This window comes from Dermacentor variabilis, chromosome 3 (assembly GCF_050947875.1).
Source record: "Dermacentor variabilis isolate Ectoservices chromosome 3, ASM5094787v1, whole genome shotgun sequence".
NCBI lineage: Eukaryota > Metazoa > Arthropoda > Arachnida > Ixodida > Ixodidae > Dermacentor > Dermacentor variabilis.
Genome location: NC_134570.1, coordinates 19,038,818 through 19,059,501, shown reverse-complemented (window position 1 = coordinate 19,059,501; position 20,684 = coordinate 19,038,818). Strand labels below are relative to the sequence as shown.

Sequence of the window (20,684 nt, the reverse complement as noted above, 5' to 3'; positions counted from 1 at the left end):
CATTTACAGTCAAATTTATGTGCTCTGAAAAAATAAGAGTCATTATATGGTCATGACTTTAGAAAAATACAAATATACAATCTTGTATTGGCATTTACAGATGACGCAAGTGAGCCCAAGAGACTGGCCAAGGGAACCCACGACTCTACGGGGGCATATATGTTGGTCTATCAAAAAAGTGGTCACACAAATTGTGAGTATCAGCAAGAGTTGCACTGCTTGCTGTTCTGTATCCGTTTGAACAGGTTACAGAGGCTCCTCCTATAACTAGCGATGAAGTTAGACGGGCATCACAAGACGTGAAAAGGGGGAAAGCGGCAGGAGAAGATGTAATAACAGTCGATTTAATCAAAGATGGAGGAGATATCATGCTAGAAAAGCTCACTGCCCTTTATAGGCAGTGCCTCACGACTTCTGTACCAGAGAACTGGAAGAATGCAAACATTATACTAATCCACAAGAAGGGAGATGTTAAACAATTGAAAAATTATAGGCCTATAAACTTGCTTTCAGTATTATATAAAATATTCACGAAGATAGTTTCCGATAGAATAAGGGCAACACTTTACTTCAGTCAACCAAGAGAACAGGCTGGCTTCAGGAATGAATACTCTATAAGGGATCACATCCATGTCATCAATCAGGTAATTGAGAAATCTGCAGAGTACAATCAACCTCTCAATATGGCTTTCATAGATTAGGAAAAGGCGCTTGATTCAGTGGAGACAACAGCTGTGATAAAGGCATTGCGTAATCAAGGAGTACAGGAGGCATACATGAATATCTTGGGAAATATCTACATAGATTTCACAGCTACCTTGGTCCTCCACAAGAAAAGTAAAAGTTAGCTATCAAGAAAGGGGTCAGGCAAGGAGACACAATCTCTCCAATGCTACTCATTGCATGCTTGGAAGAAGTATTCAAGTTTATTAAACTGGGAAGGCTTAGGAGCGAGGATCAACGGTGAATATCTCAGCAACCTTTGGTTTGCAGATGACATTGTCCTGTTCAGCAACGCTAGGGACGAATTGCAACAAATGATTGAGGACCTTGACAGAGAGAGTATAAGAGTGGGGTTGAAGATTAATATGCAGAAGACAAATATAATGTTCAATAACCTGGCAAGGGAACATTCAGCCTCTAGAGTTTGTGAAGGAGTATGTTTAGCTTGGTCAATTACTCGCAGGAGACCCTGATCATGAGAAGGATATTTACAGAAGAATAAAAATGGGTTAGGGTGCATACAGCAGGCATTGTCAGATCCTGACTGGAAGCTTACGACTATCATTGAAAAGCAAGGTGTGCAATCATTGCATTCTACCGGTGGTAACATAGGGGGCTGAAAGTTGGAGATTGACAAACAAGCTCAAGAACAAGTGAAGGACCGCGAAAAGAGTGATGGAACGAAGAATGTTAAGCATATGTTAAGAGACAGGAAAAGAGCGGTATGGTTCATAGAGCAAATGAGGATACCTGATATTCTAGATGGCATTAAGAGTAAGAAATGTAGCTGGGCAAGCCATGTAAGGCGTAGGCTAGATAACCGTTGGACCATTAGGGTTACAGAATGGGTGCCAAGAGAAGGGAAGTGCAGTCGAGGACTGCAGAAGACTATGTGGCGTGATGAAATTAGGAAATGCCCAGGCACTAGTTGAAATCAGTTGGTGTAGGACAGGGGTAATGGAGATCGCAGGGAGAGGCCTTTGTCCTGCAGTGGACATAAAATAGGCTGATGATGATGCTGAAACATAAGAGAATGTAAGTTTGGGCATGTTGGTATTTCATTTTAGCTTTTAGCACTCAACAGACACAGGGACAATTCGTCTGCATCTGTCTTAACTGTCCCTGTGTCTCTTGTGCGCTAAAAGGTAAGATTAAATAAAAAACAAAAATAATTTAGATTACGCGACCTCCAACACTAGGCACATGGGAAGACAGCACACACGAAGCCACCAGCTATCTTGGCTCGGGCCAACTTTGCACCTGCCACAAATTACCTCCAAGATAGGGCGTGCCAGCTGTGTGTGCGCTCAGTCACACAAACAGCCAGCGCAGCCACAACTGGGCTAAAGGAGAAGACTAGCGCTCACCTGCGCCTTCTCCATAGCACATGCTTTATCACATTACACACAACAATCACGGCTGGCCGAGTGGTGGAAGCGGAGGAAACCGCGATTGCCATGGCCATGCATGCGGAAGCGAATACCGTCATCAGCGACAGCAAGCAGGTCATCGGCAATTTCGTCCGCGGTATAATTTCCAAACAGGCGTACCATGTCCTCACACGACGCCCCCTAAGTGGCTTGAAAACCCTCGTGTGGACCCCCGATTACGCGGCTGTGCCCGGCAACGCGTCCGCTCACAGTTTGGCTCCAGATCTAGCGCGCTGAGCCTCGTCCGCGGATGCGGACGGCGTGAATGAGGAGAAGAGACACGAGGAACCCTGTGAGACTTATCATGAAATAGCCCATGGGTATCGCTTGAGGCATCGCGCGCTCCCACCACCGGCCAAGCAACTCGATAAAATGCAAGCGGTCGCGCTTCGGCGACTTCAGACAAACACATACCCACACCCAAAGTACATTAACAAATCATAGGGGGCAAGGAAAGCGACCAATGTAGGCTCTGTTCAGAAACAGGAACACTCACACACATAATGTGGGAATGCACCTCACCCCAGTTTTCTCATACCCCCGTCAGCAGCGAGACTGACTGGACAGCCTGGCTCAGTTCTGGGGACGTCGACTGACAGCTTGAACTGGTGGACTGGGCGGAGAAGGCCAAGCAGGCCCAGAGCCTTACTTGAGCCCAATCCCTCAGCCACGTCCCCCTTTACCCTTCCCCCTTCCCCCCTTTCAATAAAGTTTCTCACCGCCACCACCACCAACAATGGAAAGAGAGCTCTGCGGTATCCTGAAGCGAACAGTAACATCCTTTTCCCTGTCGATCAAGATCACTTGCAAGATAGTAGCCTTGTCCTTAAGCGAGAGGGCCTTGTGTTTAATGCTACTGCCCTACCACCTGTACCGCTACTCATACTTGTCACTTGTTAACAAGTCGCAAATCAACACCAAATCAAGTGGTGTCGCAAGGCACATGCAGAATACGGAACTGTGCTGCATAGAATGCTTGATATGATACCCCAAAACGTGTGCCCCTTTGTGCTTCTGATCAACACCGCACTCGCCATCTTATGGCCTCTGAGATCTCGCGGTACACTGCCGCTGCCGGAGAAAACACTGCTCTGCTGCAGCAGCCTCTTTTTGTCATGCAGCGCGCGATTTGAAAGGTGTGTTTGCAAACAGCCTCATGTGAGTCAACCAATTGGCCACTGGAACCTGCAGTAGGTTTAATTTATTGCCTCAGCCTTCCTTTGTGGCAGCAGTGAAATTTCATGATATATAAATTGTGGATAGAGACGCTTCATTATGTAGAGGTTGAATATGTGTGGTGTTCTATAGATGTGGAAGTTACAAAAAGTAAATACTTCGTTATATCTAGGTTTAATTGTATAATTCAACAGAAAAAGTGATGATGGTATAATGTCTACTCCTATCTTTGTCGTGAAAGGAAAAGAAAAATGCTGTTCTTTTTCCTCTGCATGCTAGAAACCATTGGAAAAGTGGTAAAATACTCATGATGGTGGTGGGCTCATCAAAGCCAAAAAGTGGTGATTGCTCATGTTTATGTGAGGTTGTCAAGATCCCTTAGAAGTTTCAATGGTTGGCCTGTATTGATAGAGAAATTTTATATGAAGCTGATACAAAACCTTTTATATAAAGAAAGGCAGGGCATGCTTGCAACACAGTGGTGTAGTAATACTGTGCCAATTTTACAAAATGTGTTCCATGAGCAAAGTTACCACATGGTGTTGCAACGAAGAGAGAGGTATAGGAACAAGTGCCTGTCATTAAGTCTTTACTTATAGTACATGGTGGCACGTAGTGCACACATCTAAACGGTGTGTGCGATAGGCAGTACAGCAACAGCTTGGTGTTTTTGGCTTGTTGGCAGGCTAGTTCACTTCACTTCATAGTGAATGTCAGACAGCACCAAAGGCAGAAAGGCCAGAATTAAGCATCAGCCAACGTGCAACTCTCTGCTGGATGCTGTTGTGGCTTTAGCCCAGATGTTCATTCAAAGCTGGAATCAAGGACCACTGCTAACAGGCTGCTGGTGTGAACTGTGATGCTATGCCACTCGTTTAAGCAACCAAGCTTAGGTTGCTGATGGTGCTTATTCGCTGTTGTGCATCAACAAGCAGCATAAGGTGCAGCAGCAAGCACTGCTGCACCTTATGTCGGTTCCTTTAGCACCAAGCAGTGGCATTGCCACAGAGCATATTGCATGGATTTGTTTAGTCTCATCTTTTACATTTATACTGCAGCTGTCACCGTGCTCTTGTCCACAAATATAGCAGCTGAGCAAACTAAATTGCTCTAAAATCTGCTGCAGACATTGCATTTACAAAATGTCCAATTTATTTTGTTCCCGAAAGGCTTCCACATCAGATGCGGTAGAAAGCTAGAAAGTGAGCACAATAAAATATTAAAATGAGCAAGAATGCGGAGCGCACTTTTGCATTTGTCTTTTCAATCAGAACGACTCTTGGGCTTTTGAACTTGGCCCTCGGAAACTAAACACAGCATCAAATGGTTCTGCTTTACAGTTTTCGGTAGTATTATGAAAATAATGAGCCCACTCGGAAGCCTGTAAGCTTTTTTTCTATCCTGGTACACTCTGGTTTCAACAGCTACAACAACAGAGTAGCGTCGGACGAGCAGGAATCTTTCCATTGTTTTACCAACAACTTCGGCTGAAAGTGAAGACAAATATGTCCATCTAGTGTGTGAAACCCAAAGCAACTAGAAAATAGCCTTTAATGTGCTACCATTTATGAAAAATAGCCAGAGACAGCCGTTCTTTGAGTGGCCAATGAATTGCCGGCTGCGGAAGCGAATGGGTTAACGCCGTTTCAAACCTGTGGCCATGGCAAAAAGTCAGGAAAATTGGGTGACGAAGATTTCTTGCATCTAAAATATCAGACGTTCTTATAGATTAACTCTACAGGGTACGTGATAGTGCTGCGAAGATGTCCGAATTATCGGACATGCCTGAAAAATTGGGCATCCGGAAAGTCAGTTGACTGCATTCATATGCTACAAAACACAAGTCAACATGTCATTTGGTCGTTTTGCCTTTTTTTTTTGATACAGTGAAATAATACTGACCTACTTCATCCAAGTGGAGAAGTAACGAATGCTTTGCTGATGTGTTATAGGTATCTCACTTCTACACTGTGACAAAAGTTACCGTTTGTGGCATGGTTGGTGCTGCCATCTGTGATGTAAAAAGAATGTATTTATGTTCATCAGTTTTTTAAAATCATCTTGTAAAATCAGTGACCGTGTGACCTTACCTGCAAATGTCTGTGTATGTCTTAACGATAGCAAAATGAGCAGAAACTCTTTCTGCCCTGTGTACATTGTGCAGCATTCCCAGCCGACCAGGACTCCTTTTGGGCTTTTGTGCTGCCTAAGCTTGTGCAAGATGCCTTGGACACTGACAATGCCATATTTGAGCAGTGGGTGGCTGAAATGGAAGCTATGCGGGTGAGTACCACGGCCAACATCCAAACCTCTACGCGGTGTCTCAGGCAGTGTGGGGAAGCTGCCTAAGCTGGGGGAATCAACACTGCAAGTGTAAATGGCATGCAAAAATAGGAAAATGGTCCATCCTGCTGCATGCTTCTCTCCTACGTTCAGGTTCAAGTCAATTTAGACTGTCTGATATGATGCCATTTCACATTGTACCTTGTCTCATGTTATTGTTCTGTGTTGTGTAACAAGAATGTGCCCAGTTATATATTTCGGTATTTTTTTTCTTTTGTTTTGAATTGATTACACAGTGTATTCCTAATGCACTCTTGCTTAAAGGCGATGTCTTTGTACAAATGTACAGAAGCGGCAGATGTAGGCTTCCCCGTCTGCATCTGCAACTCGGCCGAAGGCAGCAAACGATCGTGCGACGCACGCAAGCGGGGTCGCTAGCGCATCCCGTGCTCTTGCACAAGATGTTCCCAACAGAGCATGACACTTCATGCCCGTTTTGCAGATGATCAAAAGGCACTTTAGCACACATCCTTGCAGAGTGCACTAAGCTTAACCCCCCCGAGCGATGGGATACCTTGTTGTCCAGCCCTGGCCTACCGACCCAGCTCGTGCTGGCGGCTAGGGGCCAGGAACTGCTGGACGCATATGGGACCTGAGAAGAAGGTTTCACCCAACCTGGTGCCAGCGCGCACCAACCTTTACTAAGGGCTCAATAAAAGTTGGTTCTCTCTCTCTCTCTGCTTAAAGGGACACTAAAGGCACATATTAAGTCAAGCAAAAATTATAGATTAGTGCTCGAGAATCTCTAAGGTGTCAGTACTATCGCGAACAGAGCCTTAATAATTGAGAAATTGAGTTAAATACAGGACATGATTAGAGACTCACCCGGGACATTCAAGTACTTGCCCGATGACGAAAGCACTCCTCAGTTAAATTCTGTCACTAGTACTCAACCACTCGTTCCACAAAACATCCTTGTATTGTATTATAAAACAAAATAAAATGCTACTTGTTCACTTCTGTTTCACTTTTAGAAAAAAGAACTCATTGAAGTTTCCCTCAACAACGACGCGGGCGGTAAAAAGGTTTCGTTTTCGCACCACTCTGTGTGTCCCACGTTTTCTCGTTTCAGTAGTTATCGCGTAGTGTTGCACTGGTTTTGCTGGCTCGCGAAACTCGGATAAACTGCAAGTAGCAGAGAATTCAACTTCCATGCGATGTCGCGGGATGCCCGAACGGTCTGCACCACTTGACCAAAAAGAAGCTGCAACGGCAAATCTGCTGCTCTGTCGTGGCTCGGTTCCACCGTCTGTCGGGCGTTGTTTTATTCACCGATGGCAGCAAAGGGTGGTGATGGCATATGCAACGTCACCACTCCCCCGATTGGGTGGCGGGAGATTTTAATTTCGAAAAAGGTATTCGGACCATTCAGATGCAATTTTCTCGTAAACTAAGTGTCTTCTTGGCAAGAAACCCGCGTTGCGAGTTTTCTGAAATGGTATTCAAACTGTCCACGTTGACTTAGTATTTGCCTTTAGTGTCCCCTTAAAGCCTGGCACACAGGCTGGCATTAAGCACTAAATAAATAAAAGATGTGAGATGTGCCATTCTTTACCCCATCCTATAATAGGCCTCAAGGTCATCCCTGCCAAAAGAAAAAAAGAAGATAGGATTTCACCACCAAACAAAACACAGAGCGAGCAATGCTGCCTCTGGAGATTTTTGCATAGCAAGAAAAGAAGGGAGATAGAAAAGAAGGCTGCAGTTGCAAGTGTTGGGGTCTCTGCGAAAATGGAGTTGGGCCCTCATCTTCAATATGGGATATGGCAGGAGATGAGTGTCTCCTATGGGTGCTGGCTGAGGCAATGAGAGAGAGCCTCTTTCATGGGAAGGGTTGCTCACCTCCTCGCACCATCACCTCTCAACTTTAATTCGCTTCCATCGTGACTACTACTAAACCCTTACTGAAGATCCTTTTGTTAAGAATGTACCCTGATGGCGCTTTACAACTTTTTCTGTATAACCAAAATTTCCAACGAGGTTTGGTGAGGGACTCTTTGCTAGTCACATAATTTAACCTTGCTGTTCTTTTCTGTCTATCATTTTCAGCTGCATTTGGCTGGTGTGACATAGCAAAAACTTTGCAGTAGTGACAGTCACATTTAACAGGAGAGGGTGTTGTTGCCATTTGCTCACGGGAAAACTGAAATTAGCAACCTCATTCATCAGAAAAGTATTTTTGAGTAATGAAAGTGCTTATATGCATGTGGATCTGGCAAAGCAGCTATAGAACTTTGCTTTTGCGCAATGGTCTCATAAAGTTAAACCATGACCGTGTAACATTTTCACTGCGCATAACACTTCTAGTTGCTTCATGCAGGGCAGAATAAACTTAAGAGAGAACCCATGAGCTTCTTTGTTAAGAGGCCCATGGTTTCTTAAGCATATCAAGAAGATTGAGAAAGCCAGGACTGCACTGTGAGCGATGGAATGAAAGATGGTACACATAGGCATAACATCAAGAGACAGAAAGGCACAGCAAAATGGATTAGAGAGAAATGAGGATTTGTGATATTCTAGTTGAGATTAAAAGAAATAAATGGGACTTGGGCAGGTCATGTAGTGCATAGAACAGGTAACTGTTGCTTTATTAGTTGCAGAGTGGGTGCAAAGGGAAGGGATGTGCAGTGGAGGACGGCGGATAGCTAGGTATTATGATGTATTTAAGAAATTTGCAGGTATTTGATGAAATCAGCTGGTGCAAGACAGGTGTAAATGGAGATTCTGGGCGAGGCCTTTGTCCTGCAATGGACATAAATAGGCTGATGATGATTATGAAGCTATTTTCTGTCTCTCCTTTCCCTCCCTAATCGTCACCGACAATTTGTCTCGCAGGCGGACAAGGTGTCTGCTGGCCGAGCTCAACAGAAAGAGGTGCGCTCCCTATATGAGCAGCTGCCCGTCATTGAAGGTGCTTTTGCCTCTTTTTCTCAGGCGCCATCAGCATTCAGCATTGCTGGAGAATGTGCTCTTGAATAGCTTACTCGTTACACGCTCTAGGTATGGCATGCAGAGACAGAGCCTAAGACTGGGCATCAATTTGTTGGAGCACTCGTCACCGTTGCCCGACTCTTTTGCCTCTTTTGTTGTGCTCTAGGGCAAGACCTAGTGCCCCCAAAGTCTATTTTAAAGGGGCCCTGAAATGCTTCTTTGCCATAGTAAGAAAACTTTACCAATCTGTCGTAGAGGCTGCTGTGAACATGTGAACCAAATATCACTGCACTGCATGCAGCAGGGAATTTACCATCTGCTGTAAAACACAGCAAAAAAATGGGCTGCTCTCGCTTCCGCAATGCCGTCACGCAGTGTCATCGAAAGCAGCTAGCCCACCAGCGCTATTGGCTGATTTTGTGATTGCGAGAACATACTCAATAATACATAATTGCTAGTTTTGAGTTAAATGAATGAAAAGTATATTTAGTAAAACTTGTTGCTGAGCTAGTTAGTCCATGACTTAAAAACAAAGGTTTCGGCACTAAGCAGACGAGGACGAAGTGAGACACTAACGACATATATGGACGCCCACATATGTCATTTGTGTCTCACTTCGTCTTCGTCCGTAACCTTTTTTCTTTTTAAATATATATATATTATGTGTGCAATCTCAAAAAGGCAGGAAAGTCATTTCATTCTTGCACTGTGCATAGCTGTGTCCTCTGTGCGTCGTCTGTGCGCAACAAGCCCTTTCGTTTTCGCAGCACTCAGCTTTTTTTTTGGCCAGGGCTTTGCCCTCTTGGTTACTCCTCTGTGCAGCCTCCAGCACGCAAGTGGAGGCAAAAAGAGAGAAAAAGCTGGGTATTGGAGCAATCGGTTAACTTAGAGTTCAAGGGTTCGAAAAATGTTTGCAGGATGAGTTTCCTGAGACGACACCCTTTAATAGTTCGGCCATTCTATGATTAGTTAGAAAACTGTTTCAGGGCGCCTTTAAAAGCTACTGTTCAGTCTTCTACGATTTCATTTTTCTTGGTTTGAACTGATATATTTTTGCGTGTAGCACTTCTTGCAATTGTTAATTGAAATATGACCGCAAGTAAGTAGCAAAATAGCCATTATGCTGAGAAATTTGGGTTTATCTTTTAAGATCCGCTGTAGAAAAGGGAGAGGTGGTTTTACTGCCTCACTTTTGAGTGGTATGGGCAGTACATATACTGATTAGTGCATGCAATAGCTTAATAAATGTCTCCTCATGTGCATCTATTGCTTTCTCTTTCATGATCCAAGTTTCACTATCGAGCCAAAAAGAGTAGTTGCACTAATTGGTAACACCACTATATGTACCGTATATACTTGCATAATAAGTGCACCCCCAACTTTGCTCTTGAAAATTAGGATTTTTGTCCTCCCTCACATAGTAATCACAGCCCCAACGTTGCTCCTGTGCAGTCCCATGTTCGAACGGTCGTACTGTAGTTTTTTCGGGAGACTAGAATCATTTGCTTTCTTACAAGAGCACTTATATTGATGCCTATCTCTGTGTTGGAAATACTTAATATAGTTGAGCCCACTTATAACAGCATTCAATTGCCACAAAAATTCCATTGTTATAACCGATAATTGCTACAACTGGGTTGCATGAAAAAAATCAAAATACGGGAATGGCAGAGCTGATGTGAGAAAACTATAATGGTGGGAAGGCCAGTGCCCCTCCACACCACTTTCCTCCATCCGGCTGCTGATTGTGTTCACTCGTTTAACTGCTTCCTGGGCGCTCCGATCGCATGTAAGAAGCCGCTGCTGTTGGCATTAAACAATGGCACTGCTATAACACCTGCAGAGAGGGGTCACGGGTGGCAAGCAATATGCGAGTACCACCGAGGCATCGCTTTGGTGTGCCCCAAAAGGGGCCTTTTAAAAATGCGAGAAGATTGCCACGGCAGCTTGTCAGCTCGAGAAATCTAGAAGAAACGCTGAAGCGAGATCACCAAAAGCATCTCGCCACGTACTTCTCACTGGCTCGCATGAGAAAACCCTATGTCCGTCAGCCTTGCATGCTCTACGCGAAGCTTGCCGATATCCTTCTCCAAGGCATCCAGGTGCTCCACATAGTGCAGCAGAAGGTTCCTTGCGAAAATGAAGCCCCGGAGGGACTGAATCATTTGCCGGGCCTCCTGTGAGGACAACGTTGAGGCAGCCTGCCTTACCGTGTCATTGCTGCCATCGTCACCATCGGTATCCAATGGCGATATTGCCTCATCTGTTAGAAGCACTTAGTTTCCGTATCTTAGCCATGCACTTTCTTTTCACCGGCAACGTCGTGCACTGCTGATGATCGGCGGGCGGATCAGCCATTTTCCGTTTCTGCGGCAAGTCAAACAAGGCTGGCAAACCATGTGGCCAGGAACGATTTCGACGCAACCAGCAAAGACGAACGTGAGCGATTAAGCTGTTTGCAGAACTGCGCTGAATGAGGAGCCAGTGAGCAACATGCGAGCAATGCAGTTGGTGCTGTCCATTCGTGTTTCGGAGGGTGGCACAGCCTAGAGCTATTGGAGCAGCCTATTCGTGTTTGGAGGGGTGGAAGGGCGACGGGAGAGAGGCAAGCGGAGAAGGCTAGAAAATGAGCGCGCGGCAGTCGTCGTAGCAGCGGGCCATTGTGCAGCGGCTCAAATTTCTCATTATCTTTCTTTTTTCTTTTCAAGGATTTCACATTTCACTACCTTTTGGCTTGGACACCCAGCAGCCAGACTTCATCATCATAACCGATAATGCGACATCGAGGCATTGTAGTAAACGGGTTATTTCACATTGGAAAACATACAAAAATTGACGGGGCAGCAGCTTCTCGCATTTCTATACTTATTTCTATATTGTTAAAACTGGTATCGTTATAAGTGGGTTCGACTCTAATGCCACGTAAGAAACGGCAGCAAAACCTGACAAGACAAGAGAACACTGACGGCAAGCATGTGGTAAGAACAGGCTGCACATTATCATGGTCGTTCGGGACCCGACAGAAAGAGCAATCACGGTAACACTCAGCCTGTTCTTACAGCGTGCTTCACCGGCACTGGTGCAAAGGCTTCTTGCAGACTCGAGAGAGCAAAAAACAGGCAGCTGCTCTCTGCAACAGAAGCTTTACTGCTGCTACATGGCATGCATGCAATGCGCGGCTGGGCGCTCTACGCGGGAGAGTCAAAGTGAAGGGTTGGCCGGTGCTTGGCTGACATAGACGGCACAGTCAGGCATAGTGTAGAGTTCATGTGTCTCTTGCTCACTTTTTGGCCTGTCTTTGGTTTCGCTGTGTGCGATGGGCCCTAAGTTGAGTTACACACTTGTTGCGGGAGAGAGAGTTTATCTGCTCACAAAATGAAAACACTGATCAGACACCAGTAAACTTTGACATGCCCATGATCAAGACGGCCGTGGAAAGAGGTGCATACGACGTGCTTGTCAAAACAACAGGTGCTGAAAAGCAGCACTTAACGTTATGCTTGTGATAACGGCAGATGGCCAGAAGCGGCTGCGACGACGAGTTGTTGCGTAACCACGATGTGGATGAGCCGGCTAGCGATCTGGACGACAGGTCTGGTGGCTTTGATACGCAGTAAAGTGCTATAGAAACACTGTTATGACTTGTAAATAGTACACATGTATTTTTAATGCAAAGCTAAGTTACGTAACACATTTCTCAAATCATTACCTTTGTACTTAACAATTATTGCTGTTTTGAAAAAGTTCCCATCAAGCTTACCCCGGATAATAACTTCCTCCCCCAACCTCAACTTTGCTGCGATATTTCATGAAAAAAAGCGCGTTCATTATGCGAGTATACAGTACGCCTAAGCAATTCATACACTACAATTTATACAAGTATCTGAATGTTAGTTTGTCTGTGATATGGTGTTGAGCAGTCCCTTCTGTGAATTAAAAAAGAATTAAATTATTGCGTTTTACGTGCCAAACCACGATTTCATTATGAGGCATGCCATAGTGGGGGACTCTGGAATAATGTGGACCACCAAGGGTTCTTTAACGTGCACCTAAATTTAAGTACACTGGCGTTTTTGCATTTCACCCCCATCAAAATGGTTTTTGATGGGGGTGAAAAATGGCATTTCACCCCCATCACTGTGGTCGGGATTAGATTCCGCGACCTCGTGCTTAGCAGCCTAACACCATAGCCACTAAGCAACCACAGTGGGTACTCCGGTGAGTGAATGCTATTTTCGCCCAAGCCTTGGTTATTATGAATTAAACAAATTAAGTGTTTTTTTTTAATAACAATTGGTAGGCACCCTTTAACAAATTTGTTTGGTCCCAAAAGTGTATACTCTGTAATTGTGCGACTTTCTTTAAAATTAAATTATCACAATTGGCAATTTAATTCAGTGGCAATATTTAATTGGGGTAATTAAAGACAGCCAGTAAAAAAATTAATAAAAATCACAATTTTTATTTTCTTTACTGGACAGTGATCTTGTCGTTCAAACGCATATTTTTTTTTTTTTTTTGTCCAATGTGAACTTGGCTGCCTAACAGGTTCTCCTATGATGCAAAAAATAAGTGGAATTAGGTGCAAGAGGTCATGTTACAGTTAAAGCTAGCCTTGCCTTAGCATTACAGATGGCTTGTTCTTTGTCATATTGTAATGTATATAGGATTCAACACTGGTGACCTCGTGAAGGTGGCCATGTCACGGGGGAAGGCAATGATCTTAACTTTAGCTGTCACACATTGTTAACTGTAGCCAGCGACAAGTCAAGAATCTGGGAGAGGCTTTTCTAAAGAAAGTGTGACATACCTGCCATTTATGCCTCTACTATAAAACTACTATTCAAGAAATAGTAGTTCCATTGCAAGTGCCAAATGAAGAGAAGGAGTGCTAGCTGTTTAGCAACAGTGAGCTTGTCCTGGTCGGGCACCGCACGCAGAAACATGCAGAATCTCCAAGTGCGGGGACGAAGAAGACAGCTCACTGCACCAATGATTCGTTTGAAGAGGGGATTATCAGAAGGATTTTATTTACCTTGTGCCCAAAGTGTCTCCTTGCCAACACCCCTCTGCCCGCCCCCTTTATGTGTCGGTGTGCATCACTGTCGAGATGTACTAGGAATGGTTGAATAAACTAATTCATCCGTTCACAAACCTATCACTCACACCTGATGCACAAGTAGCTTTCCCAGCAGGCCAAGTGGTTTCGTAATGAGGAAGTGTCCGAGGAAAGTGAAAGCGGGGACATGGATACAAAGGAAAAGAAAGGAGAGGAAGACTGTAAACAGGTGGTTTGCTTGCAAATGCATACATGTTCCATTTGAGGGACACAAGCCCCCACCACATTAGAGGAAAAATGCATGTGGTGCACTGGCAGCAGCTTTTTCTTGCAGCTGGATGGATCAGCCCTGGAGCGATATTTTGTGGCTTGCTGCACACCACAGACAGAGGAGACCAATGAGAGCGGCTAGTTCTGTGAGGGAGTACGTTTACCTAGGGCTAATTACTCACAGGGGACCCTGATCATGAAAAAGACATTTACGGAAGAATAAAAATGGGCTGGCACACACATGGCAGACATTGTCAGATCGATGTCAAGCCCACCAAAGACTGGAGGCTTACCGTTATATTTAAAAAGAAAGGTGTACGATCTGTGAATTCTACCCGTGATAACATATGGGGCAGAAACTTGGAGAGGAGACTGACAAAGAAGCTCGAGAACAAGTTAAGGACTGCACAAAGAGCGATGTCGAACAATGTTAGGCATAGTGTTAAGAGAATGGAAGAGAGCGGTGTGAATCAGTGAGCAAACGAGGATAGCGGATATTCTAATTGACATTAAGAGAAAGAAATGGAGCTGGGCAGGTCATGTAATGTGTAGGTTAGATAACCGGTGGACCATTAGGGTTACGGATTGGGTGCCAAGAGAAGGGAAGCACTGTCGAGGATGGCAGAAGACTAGGTGGAGTGATGAAATTAAGAAATTCACGACTAGCAGCTGCAGCATGATTATGCTGCAGGTGCTAGTTGGAATTGGTTGGTGCAGAATAGGGGTAATTGGAGATTGCAGGGAGAGGCCTTCATCCCGCAGTGGACATAAAATAGCCTGATGATGTTAATGATGGCATCAGTGACGTGCGAGAAACTGTTGTCATGCGGACCCGCCCAACCGCTTGATTTGCCCTTGTGTCTGGTGTCAGCTGGATGCTTGTTTTTCACTCTCATCTGCTCGTGTTTGCAGCTGTTTTTTATTCTTCTTTCTTTTTTTCTTTTTTTGGCTCCGCGTGGTCTCGTTCATGCTTTTTTTTTATTTGCTGGCTTGCTTTGTGATTGTTTTTACAATGATGAGTCAAACTGAGACGTCCTGATGGAAAGGTTTTTGGAGATACTGCGCTAGTATCCGATTCGGTACGACAAGACAGATCCTGAATACAAGGTCACAGAGGCCACTCCTATGTCGTCTCAACGCGGCGACGCCACAACAGAAAGGAGCATACCAGCATGATTATGCTCACAGTGGCAAGAACGTCATTATCACCACCTGGCATGGCTTGTGTTAAGAACGAATGCTGTAGAATGTTAACACAGTGCCGGGCTGTCCGCAGACTAAGAAAGAAGCACGCAACACCTTGCACCTACATGCATAGAAGAAAGGAGGTGAAATTTTCATGCTGTCTCATGACTGCTGCTGCGGTGCACCGCCAGTAGATGTTGCCACACTGCTGAAGCAACATTTTACTGGCGGCGGTGCGCTGCACGTTTTTGCTTCAGTGTGGATGGGCTTTCACTGCAATTTTGGCCTGCCGCTGACTAAGTTTTTTTCTCTTGTTATCACGAAGCTCTGTGTGTAACAACAGATGGCAAACTAAGCCGAGCTATACCTTGCATCACTTCACTGTAGGGGAGCCTGTGGACTGGATTGCTACAGACTGGCTGATAAGGTGGCTTGCCCAGGACAAGGAGCCAGTGCCACCGGTGGACAACTTGGCTGCGCTGTGCGCACACTCTCTGTGAGCAGCTTATTCAATTGCAAGGCTTCCTTTTATATTGGCTTGGTGCTGTAATACAACTATACTTTAAGATTTTATGTTGACAGTTGTTAACACTTTATGTTCTCTAAAGTGCCAGTAGAACAGTATTGAAGGGCTCTAGAGGTTCGAGGAATAGACACATAACATTAGTCTAGGTATTTGGTGTAATCATCATGTAATGAATGTAAATTGTTGTTCTTTTGTGCACTTTAATGAAGTCATCTTGTTTTGCTTGTGTGTCAACACATTTTTATGTAGGTGTTGCTGAACTGATGTCAACAGGTCTTAATGTGGCATCAAATAAGCCTAGCATAAGAGTTTGTTTAAGCTTAGTACATGGGCAGGGCTGTGCTGCAGTACCTTTTGACTAGTCGAGTAAGTGGATGGCAACAGCTCTGGCATGCAGTAATGTTGGGACATTTGCTCAATTCTACGCATTTTTATGCGCTGTAACAGTGTACCAGAGCATTCTAAATAATTTTCTATGCATAGTCTCTCCCAAGTGTTCCTAGAATAGAGCAAGAAACATTAGTAAGAAGCTCTGCTGTCTGTAGTGACTGGCTATAATACCATTAGCACTCTTAGCTACTCAGGACCTCTGACACGCTGGCATGAGTAGCAACTGCAAAGAGACAACCGTCCTGCCATCACGTTGCATGTCATACTGTTTCTATGACTTTTAAACAATTTTGTGTCTCATACTGCCATGTGCCACCCATGAGTGAGTTATTGTCGCTCCCTGTGCCTTTCGCCATGCAATGCATCAAGGTTTTGTCTGGTCTGAGTTTACACAGGCTGGACCCTCAGCATGTGGGCAAGGTGAAGTGCATCAGCAGTCGAGCTGTAAGTTGAGTTCATTTGCAGGGCATGCTTGTTTGTTGGATTGCTTTGTGTGACGCTGTGACATTTCTTTCAGGCCGACCTTATCTATCAGAAGTATGGTGGGGGCCCACGGCTAAGGTGAGGAAAGGGGAGGAAGTTCTGAAAAGATTTGGTCAGTTGGCTACTTTCCCAAGCACTTCTTCAGGGCAGGTTTAAGTGACCTGCATGTGCCACATTCCACATTGACTATTTATTATCAACTTAGTAAAAGGTTCAATTGTGCGTTGTACCATTGTGGATAAAAGTCTGGGGAGTAAGCAAGCTTTGGGCATATTACATTGCTCTTTCACCTGACAGCTTGGCATTCTTGTTTCAAGACCACGTTCAGCACATCGATATTGTGTCTGCTGTGACGACTTCCTGACTTAGTATCCACAGTTCAAGGCATGGTCATGATAAACCAAAAATTTGAGCACTTTATAACATGAGTCGCCCGCCACATTAATAAATTGCCGATTTAAATGTATATTGCGTTAAAAAGCATTGAAATAAATTTTGTTTTATTACTGAATATAGATACCCTGTTAATGTTGGAAAGCTGTTGTGCATGTGTTCTCAGACTGCCACCCCTATGTGCACAAAATGGACGCACCAAAGGCTTTCTCAAATTTAGAAAGCTGAGCTGCGAAGTGATGCGATGATGCAATTTAGTCTAGTGTCTTGCAGGAACTATCTATGAGAGCTGTGTACAGGGATACCTTGTTTAGTCAGCACTTGCATGATCTTATAACTAGGGGTGTGCGAATACTCCAATATCACAAATCGAATCGAATAGTGAACACTAGAATAATTCAATTCCCAAATTGAATATCTAACATCTGATTTTTCAGCATATAGAGATCCATGCAGTGGCACATGTCACGTGCGCCGCGGCGCCCCTCGTGCTTGATGCCACCCATGTGAGCATTTCACTTTGTTTTTGGCGCAATAGGAGAGCCGAGTGCACCGCAGACGGGCCGCCCCGGCTGACGCGATAGTGGACTTAGTCACTGCAAGTGCTCGCCGACGTCGGCCCACTATGGGGATCACAAACACAGCGACCCAACACGGGACTTCGTAGAACAGTGCCATGTCGATCGAGTCCACCTCTGTCGATACAAGGTTTGCTCAGGTCTAGAGGACAGATTGAAATAATTATGTGACGTGGACACAGGGAACGGCAACAAATACCGTGTGTATTTCATAAAGTGTGAAAGCATGTGCGAAGATCGGGTTAATTAGCCACCGATAGGCACACAGATTGACGAAACAGTTCTGCGGAAACCCACACGGTGGAGAGAAGTAATTAATATAGGGAAAGTGACACATCCACCCAAACGTAGCTAAGTGCTACAAAGGAAACCCAAACGGGTTCCTCTAATGAAAAGCTTTGCAGCTGAAGAAAAATTCGTCCTGGTCTGGGGCGAATTAGCTACGTTTGGGTGGATGTCTCACTTTCCCTTTATTAATTAGGCACACAGATTGTGTTGGATATGTGGCAACGAACTTCGAGCCTCTTCAACAGCTGTCAGTCTAACCCGCATGCATCGGCTCGGGACCAATCACTGCTGAGCCACCTACCCGAAGCAGCAAGTCATCTGCAACGGGTTGCAACCCGTTACCACATCGGCCAGCAACACTGCCTAGACCATTAGGCCTAATTGTGCTGCTTCATCGGGTTTCGCCGACTAAATAAGTTATGGTTTGGTGCTGAACTGATGCCAACCTATACGCAGCTGTCTCGCAACACTCGGAAAGCTGACAAACTGCCTCGCAAACGAAAGTGAGTGCACAGGATCGCAACGAAGTGTTTCACAGCCACTATCTTTGCGACACATCATATAGGGGCCTCTCATTCCCGATGCTGTTTGTAGACACACATCGGTCTCTATCTGTAGCTTCAAGCAATCTCTCAAAAGACTAGTTTTGGATTTAAACAGCCGGCGCAAAAGTGTCATGTGAGTTGTGTGCTGACCTTGCTTAACTGCATAGATTTTTGGGGACGGCGAATGGTGCAAGTTAGCCTTGACCCTCCAGATTTCAGAATCATCGTCCAGTGACAAATCACACAGAACCTGATAATAAATGGTGTGGACAGCGCCTGCTCCTTACAGTCGGTGCCGGCTACGCGTGGAACAGGGATTGAGTCACGTGGTGCGCGGTCCTTACATCTGTCGCGCCGATTGCCCTTACGGTAACCGACCTGCCGTAAAGTTGGGGTGTCCCTTCTGTATTTTGGAAAAAAAACTGGAAAGCAAAGCTTTATATGCAATAATTAAAACATTGCCGCAATACACTTGTCCGCTATTAAACTGGGAACCTCATTGGTATTGAGTACAACAGAATGTCACTGATTCATTAGTTTCCCAGGAAAAATTTGATACTATTCTTGATTCTATTGATTCTATTCAACAGAAATTCTGTTGATAAAGAAAACATATCTTGCAGACTTTCCTATACTAGAACTGAGCTGTAATCAGTGCTGGCATGCTAATTTGGCGTTCCCTTTAATAAGAGTAGATCATGCAAGATATCTTGATCTTTGTGTACCTAAGTTACTGATAGCTTACTACATTTGTGTTATGCAATGCTAGGGGACTCCCGAGCATGTGCAGCGCCATCTGTTTTCTTTCCCAAAATTGGTAAGCAATAAATTTTGTGAAAGATTTTCTGATATTCAATATTCGATTTGATATTTGACTTTTCTTTCTTGATTTAATTGGATATTCGATTTGAAATCTAGTATTCGGTATTCCCACACCCCTACTTATAACATTTGCCTCTAATAGTACTTCGTGTTGTGTTGACGTGTGCTTTGTTAGTTTCACAGTACATCATGTCTTTCTACTAATACTAAATACTAGAGGTGCCACAGAAGGCGTCATTGTTAATAAGTTTTTGTCTAAATTTTTACATCCAATAAAATTTTTTTTAATGCGTTGGCATTAGGAGTGTCACAGTGGAAAAAAGTGTGTGTGTGTGTGTGTGTGTGTGTGTGTATATATATATATATATATATATATATATATATATATATATATATATATATATATATATATATATATGTATCACATCATGATCTGGGACCTCAAAGAGGTGCGACATCATGCTAATGCATTTCTCTCGCATTTTGTGCTAAATTGCCACCGATTTCTTTCTTTTTTTTTTTTTGTTTACCTCACTCTATGGGGAGTTCTTTTGTGCTCCGAGGTATGAACAATTGTCAGACTGTCATGTCGGAAAGCTTTGGTCTGCCTCCTGGGCCAATCTTGCAGATGGATGTGTTAGCCTTTGACATGTATAAAGTTTCAACTTCAGTTGCTTGCCAAGCAATACATAATTAATCACCATGATCTGTGGTTTTTGACATACTGGCAGGCATTGATTTCAGTGTGTTTCAGTCAGCAACATTATCTGAAAAGCTAGACAGCTTTGCTCAGACCAGAGCTCTTGTGCATTACATAAATAAAGAACATCTAAATCTGTACATGCTGTTCGGTGTAAGCAGAAATGTGATCTAACTTCCAGTTATTGGGATTCTTGTTAAGTCTGTAAGTGCCTGAAGTGAATGTTTTGGTGACGCTTGCCTACGTAGCTGTGACAACCTTAGTGATTGGACTGGTAGTGTGATGAAGGCAACCATCTTCCTCCTTGCAGGGAAGCACTGTGTGCCAGCTGTGTGGTGCAGCAGTGTCGCTACCTCAGGGCCCACATGAAGGTACAAGATGACCAGCGGAACATTTCCCGACTGCTCAAGTTTAAGCCAAGCAGGTAGGCATGCCTGCTTCTTTCTGGGCACAAGGACGTGCCTAAATGCTGTTAGTCCTTTTAGCTGCATTGTGATGTGCTGTCATATTTCAGTATTAACTGCAACACTATGGGGGCTATTGAAATGGTTGTCACTCTTGCTTTGTTGTGACCTGCTGCAAGATGTAGAAATGCATGAACAGGGAACTGTTATCTTTGTTTTCACAGTCCTTCAACAATTTTAGCAAATACTGAGTGAGCACTGCTGCTTGATGTGAGCAGCAGTGCTCACATCATCACATTGTTTTTAATGCTAATGAAAATGTTAAGCTTATGGTGACATAGTACTTCGTTTATAGAAAGTACTGGCTGGAACAAAAGATTACGATATACTTAAAGTAAAGAAACATAAAAGGCTTCCTTGCTTAAAAGTGAGTAAATG

At 44.3% G+C, this 20,684-nt stretch overlaps 1 protein-coding gene across 1 annotated transcript in view; it reads left to right on the top strand.

Annotated features, from left to right (window-relative positions):
• Positions 1-20,684, top strand: part of LOC142575225 (ubiquitin carboxyl-terminal hydrolase 48-like) — a 100,814-nt gene that overhangs the window by 18,567 nt on the left and 61,563 nt on the right. Inside the window, exons 11-17 of the mRNA XM_075684380.1 lie at positions 101-193; positions 5,494-5,612; positions 8,508-8,583; positions 15,505-15,613; positions 16,429-16,477; positions 16,551-16,594; positions 20,153-20,266. Coding sequence (XP_075540495.1) covers positions 101-193; positions 5,494-5,612; positions 8,508-8,583; positions 15,505-15,613; positions 16,429-16,477; positions 16,551-16,594; positions 20,153-20,266 — 604 coding nt within the window. The remainder of the gene's footprint in view (positions 1-100; positions 194-5,493; positions 5,613-8,507; positions 8,584-15,504; positions 15,614-16,428; positions 16,478-16,550; positions 16,595-20,152; positions 20,267-20,684) is intronic.